This window comes from Carassius gibelio, chromosome A5 (assembly GCF_023724105.1).
Source record: "Carassius gibelio isolate Cgi1373 ecotype wild population from Czech Republic chromosome A5, carGib1.2-hapl.c, whole genome shotgun sequence".
Classification (NCBI taxonomy): Eukaryota; Metazoa; Chordata; class Actinopteri; order Cypriniformes; family Cyprinidae; genus Carassius; species Carassius gibelio.
Genome location: NC_068375.1, coordinates 23,651,788 through 23,663,473, shown reverse-complemented (window position 1 = coordinate 23,663,473; position 11,686 = coordinate 23,651,788). Strand labels below are relative to the sequence as shown.

The 11,686-nt window shown below is 36.9% G+C and overlaps 2 protein-coding genes across 2 annotated transcripts; one reads left to right on the top strand and one right to left on the bottom strand.

The window, feature by feature from the left end:
• Positions 1-804: 804 nt before the first annotated feature.
• Positions 805-6,186, top strand: LOC128005102 (immunoglobulin-binding protein 1). Its single transcript, XM_052592653.1, has 6 exons — positions 805-1,075; positions 3,251-3,565; positions 4,530-4,725; positions 4,895-4,971; positions 5,057-5,166; positions 5,247-6,186. The coding sequence occupies exons 1-6, from the start codon at positions 861-863 to the stop codon at positions 5,393-5,395; spliced, it is 1,062 nt and encodes a 353-aa protein (XP_052448613.1). The 5' UTR covers positions 805-860; the 3' UTR covers positions 5,396-6,186.
• A 31-nt stretch (positions 6,187-6,217) lies between these two features.
• Positions 6,218-10,811, bottom strand: zgc:158432 (uncharacterized protein LOC555281 homolog). The gene is made up of 9 exons (XM_052592655.1): positions 10,649-10,811; positions 10,418-10,523; positions 10,149-10,313; positions 9,851-9,929; positions 9,499-9,572; positions 7,820-7,885; positions 7,286-7,339; positions 7,012-7,156; positions 6,218-6,781 (listed from the first exon to the last, which is right to left on the bottom strand). Exons 1-9 carry the CDS (start codon positions 10,716-10,718, stop codon positions 6,680-6,682), a joined length of 861 nt encoding a protein of 286 aa, XP_052448615.1. The 5' UTR covers positions 10,719-10,811; the 3' UTR covers positions 6,218-6,679.
• Between the last annotated feature and the right edge of the window lie 875 nt (positions 10,812-11,686).

The following is an 11,686-nucleotide window of genomic DNA, read 5'->3' as shown; positions in this document are numbered from 1 at the left end:
AGAAACGTTCCGCGGTGCAAAAATAAGTTATTAAAAATGCAGGAAATGTTTTTCTGTAACTAATTAATCTTAATGAACGCGTTATTTTTTGTGTAATTAATTAGTCTCAATTAACGCGTTAAAGTCCCGGCCCGATTGAATACTAGTCACTACTGAAATAAGTACTAGTATCTAATGATTAAGTATTAGTATCTAACGAATAAGTACTAACTTTACAAAAGACACTAGTACCTAAATAATAAGCACTAGTACCTGAAGAATAAGCACTACTTAATGGAAAAGAAACTAGTATCTAAAAAATAAGTACTAGTAACATGAAAACGATACCAGTACGGCTTATAGATTAAATGTTACAACGGCTTGCCATAGTATGTGCCTTTGTCACCTCACACTGACCATTACACATTTATTTGGTAACAGCGCCATGCCGCCATCTATTGGTCAACAGTGATAAGCCAAGAAATCATATAACTAGTGGTTTTATTTATGATTTTTCAGCCATTTTGACTACAATAATCTTAAAATGGTTTAAATTACTAATTCCTGCAGTTGGTCTGAGGCATGCTTGAAGTAGTGCTTGGCCCCGTAATCGCTGCTTACAGCTAACGTTATATTTGTAGGTATTTATTTGTTAGTTAGTTTCCTTACCTAACGTACTTCTGTTTCAATGATAATGATAATGTCTTTTTGTTTTCGTAAAGGATATAATACACATTTAGTGCGACATTAAACAGAAAAGTAGTAAAGGATCTCTATTAACATCTTCAGTGAGACGTCAGAACTGCAACACAGAGAACCGACCGGAAGCTAAGAACCGGAACAAACGGAAGCCGAGCTGGATCTTAAATCCGCTTTGAGAAATGGCGGCCGCCGAAGATACTAACACTACACAAAACCCCAGCGGTTCAGAGGCTCCGAAACTGTCGGATTTACTGGACCGGGGCTGGAAGCTGTATGAAGAGGTGGACTCCACAAACGAGCCGAGCAACTCCAACGCAGTTCAGGTGAAAGTGAAGCGCGGCATCATGCAGCTGGAGGAGGCGACGGGGATGGTCAATCAGCTCGACCTGTTCAGGTTTGAGGAACACACACACACAGACACACAGACGGACTCACACACTCAGCTGCAAAAGGGCGACATATTAAACTGCTCCTGTTATAATCATTGTAACGTTAGCCGTCAAAGGATTGCGCGCGAGCGACGCGTTAATAATGTTCATAATAATCATATTTTGTCTAGTCATCTTTTGTAAGTCAAAACAGTAAATGTTAAGGATGTGTGTATTATACTTTTTCAGTACAGTAAAGGCCTTTTAATCTAGAAAAGTGTATTGTTGCCAAGTTCTTACAGTTATTTAGCGTATGACCGAGCTGTGTAAACCGACTGAAGGCTCGTCGTGGTGATGTCCTATCTTCACTGATTTGGTGATTTGTTACTCACTATTGAACATTACAGGAGTGCAGCAGTTTTCTTTCAGCAACTATGATGTACTGTGTGTGTATTTTCCATTGTGCTATTATATTAGCAAACTGTCAATTAAACCAGCATTAATATACAGGTGCTGGTCATATAATTAGAATATCATCAAAAAGTTGATTTCACTAATTTCATTCAAAAAGTGAAACTTGTATATTATATTCATTCATTACACACAAACTGATATTTCAAATGTTTATTTAATTTCGATGATTATAACTGACAACTAAGGAAAATCCCAAATTCAGCATCTCAGAAAATTAGAATATTACTTTAGACCAATACAAAGAAAGGATTTTTAGAAATCTTGGACAACTGAAAAGTATGAACATGAAAAGTATGAGCATGTACAGCACTCAATACTTAGTTGTGGCTCCTTTTGCCTGAATTACTGCAGCAATGCGGCGTGGCATGGTGTCGATCAGTCTGTGACACTGCTCAGGTGTTATGAGAGCCCAGGTTTCTCTTATAGTTGCCTTCAGCTCTTCTGCATTCTTGGGTCTGGCATATCGCATCTTCCTCTTCACAATACCCCATAGATTTTCAATGGGGTTAAGGTCAGGCGAGTTTGCTGGCCAATTAAGAACAGGGATACCATGGTCCTTAAACCAGGTACTGGAAGCTTTGGCACTGTGTGCAGGTGCCAAGTCCTGTTGGAAAATGAAATCTGCATCTACATAAAGTTGGTCAGCAGCAGGAAGCATGAAGTGCTCTAAAACTTCTTGGTATATGGCTGTGTTGACCTTGGACCTCAGAGAACACAGTGGACCAACACCAGCAGATGACATGGTACTGCAAACCATCACTGACTGTGGAAACTTTACACTGGACCTCAAGCAACGTGGATTGTGTGCCTCTCCTCTCTTCCTGCAGACTCTGGGACCCTGATATCCAAAGGAAATGCAACATTTACTTTCATCAGAGAACATAACTTTGGACCACTCAACAGCAGTCCAGTCGAGATGCTTCTGACGCTGTCTGTTGTTCAAGAGTGGATTGACACAAGGAATGCGACAGCTGAAACCCATTTCTTGCATACGTCTGTGTGTAGTGGTTCTTGAAGCACTGACTCCAGCTGCAGTCCACTCTTTCTGAATCTCCCCCACATTTTTGAATGGGTTTTGTTTCACAATCCTCTCCAGGGTGTGGTTATTCCTATTGCTTGTACACTTTTTTTTTTTCTACTACATCTTTTCCTTCCCTTCGCCTCTCTATTAATGTGCTTGGACACAGAGCTCTGTGAACAGACAGCCTCTTTTGCAATGACCTTTTGTGTCTTGCCCTCCTTGTGCAAGGTGTTAATGGTCGTCTTTTGGACAACTGTCAAGTCAGCAGTCTTCCCCATGATTGTGGAGCTTCCCGAACTAGACTGAGAGACCATTTAAAGGCTTTGCAGGTGTTTTGAGTTAATTAGCTGATTAGAGTGTGGCACCAGGTGTCTTCAATATTGAACCTTTTCATAATATTTAAATTTTGGGTTTTTCCTTAGTTGTCAGTTATAAACATCAACATTAAAAGAAAGAAACATTTGAAATATATCAGTCTGTGTGTAATGAATGAATATAATATACAAGTTTCACTTTTGTAATGGAATTTGTGAAATAAATCAACCAATTATATGACCAGCACCTGTATTATACAAACTGTTCAGGAATGTATTTGAACATGAAAAACTTATTTAGCAAAAAAAAAAAAAAAAAAAAATCCAGTGGGTTCCAAGACCATTACAAAACAAAAGCAAACTCCTTTTTAATTTGCTTATTTTCTCTGTAGTCGTAATGAGGCACTGGAGGAGATCTCCACAGCCGACCTGAAGTACCTGTTGTTGCCGGCTCTTCTGGGAGCGCTCACCATGAAACAGGTGAACCGCAGCAAGCGGCTGGAGCATGTGCAGGCAGCCCGCGTCTACTTCATGGACTTCCTCCAGAGATGCAAGAACTATGACATATGTAGTTTTCAGCTGCCCAAAACCAGTGAGAACACCGCAGATACTCCTCCTGAGGAGCAGGTGAATCCATCAGCCCCCATGCCAATGTCACAGTCAGACCTCATTGCCATGGCAACACAGAGACAAGCCAAAATTGAGAGGTGGGTTGGCAGCTGCCCCATTCACACATACAGTCTTTACTGCTCAATTACCGTAAAAAACTCATGTGTGAACAGGACCTTTTCAGAAATATCTTTAAATTTGTTCTGGCTAATTACCTGTGTGAGAAGTTGCTGGTAAATTACCGGCAATGTGCTTTTTGTGAACACTGCACAAGATAACTGGTGTGAGCACGTACAAGTTCAGAACGTGCTGACGTAAGATGTCTACTCTGGGCCAAACATAACATACTGACGCAGATTAAATGAAATACACACAAACGAATTAAATACACACCGTTTACAGAAGTTCAAGAAATGTCTGAAGTCATCTAAGATGATGTCTCTGAGCCAAAAGCAGCTGCGTGAAAGTGAACGTTTGACACAAAAATGAAAGGAGTGAAAGGAGCTATTGAATATTTTTTTACATGCATGAATGTATTCATCATCCAGTGTCCAAGGGTACACCGATGACTTTATGAAATAGATTTTTTATTTTATATTTATACTGGATAAAATAAAACAGTGATGTTGAGAAATAAATTACATTTTCAAATAACGGTTTTATATTTGAAAATATTTTTTATATACAATAAATTTTATTTTAATAAATGCTGATTTTTGTGCTCAAGAAACCTTTCTTTTTATTAATTGTTAAAAACAGTTGTGCTGCTTATATTTTTGTGAAAACTGACACTTTTTTTCATGTATTCTGTGACTAGAAAATTCAAAAGAACAGCATTTATTTGAAATTGACATTTTTTTTTGGTAGCATTATGAATATAATTTTTGATCAGCATAATTGGTCCTTGCTGAATAAAACCATGATGATTGACATACACTGAACGTTTGAATGATAGTGTACTGTATATGTAATATTTTAAGATGTTTGTGTCTTTTCCATTAGTTGTGATGATGTTTGTGTAACGTTCACATGTTGCATATTTACTCTGTAAGTTGTTTCCAGGTTTAATCAGCGTAAGGAGACAGAAGCTAAGCTGAGTGAGATCAGGGGGCTGGTTGAATCTGGTTCAGCCGATGAAGAGGTGGTGAGAGATTTTTACCTGCTGCATGTGCGCAGGTGGGTCACCCTGGCCCTCGAGGAGATCGAATCTATCAACCAGGAGATTGAGATTCTGAAACGGATGGAGCTTTTCAAGCAGGTGTTTAATCGCCACATTTATTACATCTGTGTGTTTTTTGTGTGAATGATGTGGTTGCATACCTACCACTCTACGTACATCTACCTCTGATTTACTGCAAAAATATATCGATTTAAAAAAATGTGAATTATTATCTAAAATTTAAGTTAATAATTGTTTGTTTCTTTAGAGCATGCCCCAGCCATCTCCACCTAAAAGACCGCCTATGAAGCCTTTTATCCTGACTAAGGATGCTGTGCAGGCAAAGTATGTGTGTATTTGAAGCATGTCTGTGATGGTCAGTGCTGCAGTTTTGTTTGTGTAATCTTTTTTTTTTCTGAATGTATTCCAGAGTGTTTGGTGCAGGCTATCCCAGTCTTTCTACCATGACAGTGGATGAATGGTATGAGCAGCACCGGCGGCAAGGATGTTTACCTGACCAGGGCATCCCACGCAGTGCAGGTACTCGCAGACATGTTGAGTGCTTTTGCAGAACATAAATTATATGTAGAATGTTTATATGTAGAATGTTTCCTCCGCAGCAAATGACGATGCAGAGGAAGATGAGAGAGCAGAAAGAGAGAGGAAGGAAGAGAATGATGATGGAGAGGCACTGCAGAAGGCACGTGACTGGGACGACTGGAAGGATACACACCGGAGAGGATATGGCAACCGCAAAAACATGGGCTGATCTGATTTCACTCAAGCACACACATGTATGCGCATCCCTTCAGTTCCCACAAATAAACCTCCCAATGCTGCCAATATGTGACATGGACACAACAGAGAGTGGCGCTGTAGTGCTTAGTTAAATTGGTTACTTATAGTTTTTTTCTAAATCGAGTTTGAGTATTTGACATTCTTTTATATGTCTCTAGATAAATCTTAAATCTTGGTGAGTTTAAATAAGACCATAAACCCCTGAGCATTTATGGAGATGGATGTTTGGGCCTTTTTGCATCATTTCATGTCACCTTTTCCTACATGAATAAAATGTTGTCTTTTCATGGATGTTGTTTTGAGTGCAGCATTTCTCCAGAAGTGTTCTCTGTACTGTCAGCATTTAAAGTCTAAATCAGTTGACTCAGAAGGACATTATCACACACATAATTACACCTCATGTGCTGTTTGATTTGAAGCCATTTAAGACTGCATGTCCGTTAAGTGTTAGCCAATATTTCTAGACCTCGTTGTTGGTTACAGATGAGATGCTTCAGTGAAGACGGTTCAGCAAGAGCATTTAGCACCAATAGCAGCACTTGAGTGGATCTGGCAATGTGGTTTAGAATTGCTGAAGAAACCGTGTGGGACATTGAAACAAACTGTCTAGACTGCCTTTTTTTCTGAAATGTATTTATTATCTGGCAATGCTGCTTTTCTTTTGGAAAACTCTTTGTAAGGTCAACTTCCAGTTCTTCAGTAAACATAAACAGCATAACTAATGGAGAGACTTTAAATAAATAAAACATTTACATGAATTTATTTTTTATTGCATGTTTTCTTGTTTTTGACTTCAAAATCTGATGATCCAAAATGACAACCAAAAATCTGACCTTATTTTAAAAGCAGGAAACAATAAACATGTTTTGTTGGTGAAAGGCCACTTGTTTGTGAATTGCACATCTGTAAATTCCTCATTCTGTCTTTCCCATTTAACATCATGGTCAAGTGTAGAACTTTTGTTTCTTCCTTTAGTTCCAAAAAATATTTTCAGTTTATCTGAAAATCTAGGGTTTTAATTTTTCCAAAGTACTTTTAGACTTCGTGCCCCAATGTACATTTCAAACTTATATTACAGGACATATAAACATAAATACCAGTATTATACTACACAAGTAAGCACAAATTAGCAACACTACGTTCGTTTTTTTTTTAATCATCAGGCAATAATTAAAGAACTTAAGCAACAAAATATATTTTTAACCCATCAAATAATTACAAAATGGATCCGTTCTGATAATGAAAGAAAAGGGTTCTAGTATTGTAGATTTAACTGGGGTCGTGGAAATCCATTGCGGAGGTTTCCGTGTTCAGAGGAAGCAAAGAGTGGAGCAGGAGAATAGGGCTGGTTCGGTTTCTGTTGAAGTGATAAAGAGCAAAAGGAAGAGTTATTTGAAGAGAAGACCTTTGGTTATCCACAGAAACCTCATATCCTGACTCTTATCAGAACACTGCTCCTCAATTGCTCAATTGCTGTATGTTGTACCATAATATCTTAGTGACTCCATGGTGGAAACCAATTAAACTCATAAATATTTACTAATCTATTCCTGAAACTGAAATGTTTCATATATTTTTGAACCATACCAGGTCTTCATATGTGTGTGAAGGGGCATGCTGTCTGTAATCACTGTGGTAGTCTGCAGAAGAGCCGTGTTCTTTATAGGGGTTTCGGCTGGGTGAATCTCTAGCATAAGGGTTGCTAACAATCTGACCCCGAACTGCGCCATTGCTACAATCACACAAAAAACACAAAACATGCAGTACAAAACATGCAGACTACTATTTTCACTTTTTTGCCAGAGAATCTGTGGTAAAATCATATGAGCTCTTAATCATTTTATGTAGAATTCTGAACTACCTGTAAGGCTGCACAGGACCTCCCAAAGGAGGGTCACGCATGCCATTGTACACACTGTGGAGACAATCAAAGTGACATTTTAAGAGACAGATTCTTCATGATCACCTTTATTTCTAAAGTGCTCTATACAATACACAGCTTTCTTCAAAGCAGCTCCACAGTATGAAACGGGAAAACAGCAGAATCAAATTATGGAGAAAGTCAAATTCTTTAAAATTACATTTGCATAGTTTCATAACAATAACAAAGTTAGTCATTTATGAAACAAATTAAGCAGTTCTACAGAAGGCAGGAATATTGTTACTCAGCCTGATACAGGTCAGTGTTGATAGAGTTCAGTTCAATAACAGACTCTTATTCAGCCACACGAGCAGTTATACATGCTAATTAATCATATGCTAAATGTGCCAGATTATCTGATAGTTAGCGTTTTGTTAATGGAGAGCACTAAGGAATTTAGTTAACACTTAAAAACATATCGAAATGTATTGTTTAATTTATCTACCAGCATCATAGGCTCTACTGCCCACATACCTGTTCGGCTCACGGTGTCGTCCATCAGTCATGCTGTTAACAGATGGATGCACACTGCTGGATGAACTGAAGAGGGATGCAGATAGTTAAATACTAAAATACATAACGATATAGCAAATAAAGTTTATAAACAATATTACAGTCCAACCACTGTACTGTTCTCGTATATAAAGAGATCATTGGTTCAAACACAGGATCAATTTCACCATAATTATTAGTAGGCCTGTTATAGATACATTACAAACATATAGCATACAGATAACATTTTGACTAGCTGTAGTGATATCTAAATATATTTTAGAGACAGTTAACAACGTTGATTCAAACTAATCTTACCAATACAACTAATCTTATCTTGGCTATTCAATAATTTATGTAACATTGACTATGTAGCCTACTTATAGTGCAAGCAGGACATCCCATTTGAGGACCACGCATCCATCTAAATATGCTGCAGAGACATATTAATTTAATTTAATTTAATTTAATTTATTTAATTTAATTTAATTTAATTTAATTTAATTTAATTTAATTTAATTTAATTTAATTTAATTTAATTTAATTTAATTAAAAGTTTAAACAGTAAAACAACAACCAGCAGCAGTCAAAATTGTACTCACATAAATTAATTAACGCTAAAGAAAAAAAAAAAATCTATGGTAGGCTAATCTAAGTACCACAAAAATGTATGTTAATAAAGCATGACTGTGAATATGTGGAAATATCTGAAAATGTATGTGAATAAAGACTGAATATGGCATAAAGAGAGAATAGTGGGATGAGGTGATATACTCAGTTCACTTAGTTTTGTCGTAGCCACAATATTTTAAATCATGGGAATGTGATAAAATGGCGTGGCCTCCAGATCCAATCCATTACTTGAGGCCACGAGTTTGATGTGTAAACAACCTTGCGTGAGACCATAGCAACCTGGGATTATCAGAGATGGATTTATTAATACTTTATTTTAAATTAAGAAATTAATAGATTAATTATTAAAGAAAACATTACATTATTAAATTATTTAATTAACCTTAGGCTACTGGACTGTATTTTGTTTATTTAATTTATGTTGTTTATTTATTGATCTGCATTTCGGTGGATGACTGGTATAATGCTTGCCTGTTGAGTGGAATGAAATTATGATAGTAATATAGACAGTCAGAAAAAGGTGATCGACAGGATGTTTTAGCAGCTCATTGTTTTACTTTAGTGCAGACAATTTACATCCAACTGTTATTTAATTTAACTGACACAGAACACAACCTTAAAATAGATTTTAGAATACTTTTGTCGTCTATTTTCAGTAAGACTAAATAGAAAGTGTGCGCCTGCCCTTTGAATCAAGCCAACACTTGTTGTACATGTACACGTCTGTGGATGAGTAATTCATTACCTGATTTGCGTAATAAAAAACTCCTTTGAGATCATTTTGACGTTTATTGTCATCACTAGTCGTTCACTTCCTTGATTTAACTATGATTGCGTTCACATCAGTTCAGAAAACAGCGTTCACGTCATCTAACCCGGATGAGCCCCAGAAGTGCTAGTGTGAAAGCTCCAGGTTTTTACAGAGGGCATTTTGGATACCTCGTTTTGGATATCTCTCACTCCATAAAAATAGAGAATACTGTCAGCAGCAAGCCAGAAATAAAGTTTTTAAGAATAAAATGAAATACCTATACGGGCGGTTGGGCATGGCTTTCAGAACATGATCTTCTTGCACAGGTCTCATGTTTGGGGGAGGCCGACCCTTTGAAAGCAAAACAAAAGGCAGAAAAAAAAAGAAAGATCAAGACCATGTGCATTTTAATAGTTAGCAGATCGCTCAAGAAGCTAACATCGATCCCTGTCAGATCGGTCAGCCTTAAAAATGTCTTATATGCTCTGCTTATGATTTGTTGTGCTGTATGACTTCCAAAAGTTTTTCCAAGATAGATCCATGTATCTGGTTAAGATTACGGCAGCGCTGTGCTTCCTCTATGAATCATTAACTATTTTACCATCAAGACACACACATTGTTGACTCACATTAATATCAGAAGAAAAAGCAATTCCAGGGAACATGTCCTGCCCTTTAGAGGATGTCTTGGGTGCCGTCTTTCCTTCACTGCACACAAACACATGCACAGAGAGAGAATTAATTACTTGTTAGATGTAACATGTCTTAATGAGCATCATGGGCTTTAAGACATTCTTTTTTAAATCACACAAGTCACAAGTCACACCATGTAAGACACATAAAGACTCGCCTGATGATATTCAGAATCAATAAAGTGACATTTAATTACATTAAAACTACTTCGAGATTTGTATCGCTCATTCTCACCCTGTGTGGCTCTTGTCTGATGATACCATTATCATGTAAACGATCACCCCCACCAGCACAGCGAGTGTAAGACCAGGCAGAGATGCCACCAGGGCAAAGGTCACTACTGTCCATCTCTGAGTGCAGTTTTCATCAGTGTAAAACTCACCCTTTTGACTGTTGCACCTACACAGAGAACAGAAGAAAGGAGTGAATCTCAAAACAAGCTTGTGTTACAGACTACTGTGTGGAGTATCACAAAAAAAATTCATCAATAAAGAGTCGATTACCGACAGAATGGTTGTCCATCGAAACAGGTACATCTGCTCTTATTCTCATCACAGAGCCCCCCATTATTCAAACATTCGTCAAAGTTATTAACTTTATCACAGGCAGCTGAAGAACACATACAGAAACCATAGTGAGTGTTTTAGTTTACATCTAATGTATCATGATTATTTGTAAAACAGACAATACATAACCATTGCAACATATTTCAATCTTCTTTTAATCTCACTTACGGTTCGTTGTCTGTCCAGTTGCTTCATCAGTAACAAACAAAATAAAACACACGTACAGTAAGACCTTCATCTTTTAGTCCCCACACACACACAAGGATACTTGCATAAAAGGCTCTTTGCACCTGACTGGGGTATTTATGGTGTTACACACACCCAACACAAGAGCTGGAGCATGCGCAGATACTCACCTACAGGTAGAGGATGTGAAACTCTTTTTTTTTTTTTTTTCTTCAATGTACTAACATGAGGCCATGAACTGTTACCAAGTTACAACAATTATGAAATTCTATTTGACATATTTTAGATGTTTATTTTTTTTTGTTTCAAAAACTAAATACTATTCAGCAAGAGCTCATAAATTAAAAAAACAAAACAAAATGTATGATATAAAAAAGTTATATTTTAAATAAATGCTGTTCCTTGTAACAAAATAATAATAATACTAATTAGAAATTATTATTAATCACCAAATCAGCATATTAGAAATACATTTAAAAATATATCCAAGTAGAAAATTTCATGCATTCATTTTTTTTTTTTTTTTTTACTGTATTTTAGATATGGTTTGATAAAGTACTTTTAATCTCTTATAGTGAAGCGTGAGAGATTTCCTTAAAACAAAGATTGCAAAATCTTACCAACCACAAACTTGAACAACAGCATAAATCAGGTGGTGGTGGTCTCTCTCTCACACACACACACACACACACACACACACATCCCACAGGACTGATGAACATGAAAGAGGTTTCAATCCACATAAACATTACATCTAATTAAAAGTAAAAGTGTCCCTCATCCCATCTCAAGAGCCAGTTAGATAATGTCAGTATATTTATTATTTCGATTTCTATTTATCTTCAAATTAGGCTCACCACAGCTCCAGAGATAGAGAAATATTTGAGCTGTGGTGTGCCTACTTTGAGGCTTTGTTCTCATTTTTGTGTGGTAGAGCACCCACATTGAGCTTTTTATGGCCGTGCAAATTGATGTGCACTCTTGGACTTTTTTATTTATTTCTATTTAACATCAATTGAT

Excerpts from the sequence above, each read along its gene's own strand:
- LOC128005102 (XM_052592653.1), top strand. The coding sequence starts at position 861 with ATGGCGGCCGCCGAAGATACTAACACTACACAAAACCCCAGCGGTTCA. Across the intron at positions 4,972-5,056 it reads AAGGATGCTGTGCAGGCAAA|AGTGTTTGGTGCAGGCTATC; the intron begins GTATGTGTGTAT and ends AATGTATTCCAG. Across the intron at positions 5,167-5,246 it reads GGGCATCCCACGCAGTGCAG|CAAATGACGATGCAGAGGAA; the intron begins GTACTCGCAGAC and ends TTTCCTCCGCAG.
- zgc:158432 (XM_052592655.1), bottom strand. The coding sequence starts at position 10,718 with ATGAAGGTCTTACTGTACGTGTGTTTTATTTTGTTTGTTACTGATGAA. Across the intron at positions 9,573-9,850 it reads CTTTTTCTTCTGATATTAAT|GGTCGGCCTCCCCCAAACAT; the intron begins GTGAGTCAACAA and ends TTGCTTTCAAAG. Across the intron at positions 7,157-7,285 it reads GGTCCTGTGCAGCCTTACAG|CAATGGCGCAGTTCGGGGTC; the intron begins GTAGTTCAGAAT and ends GTGTGATTGTAG.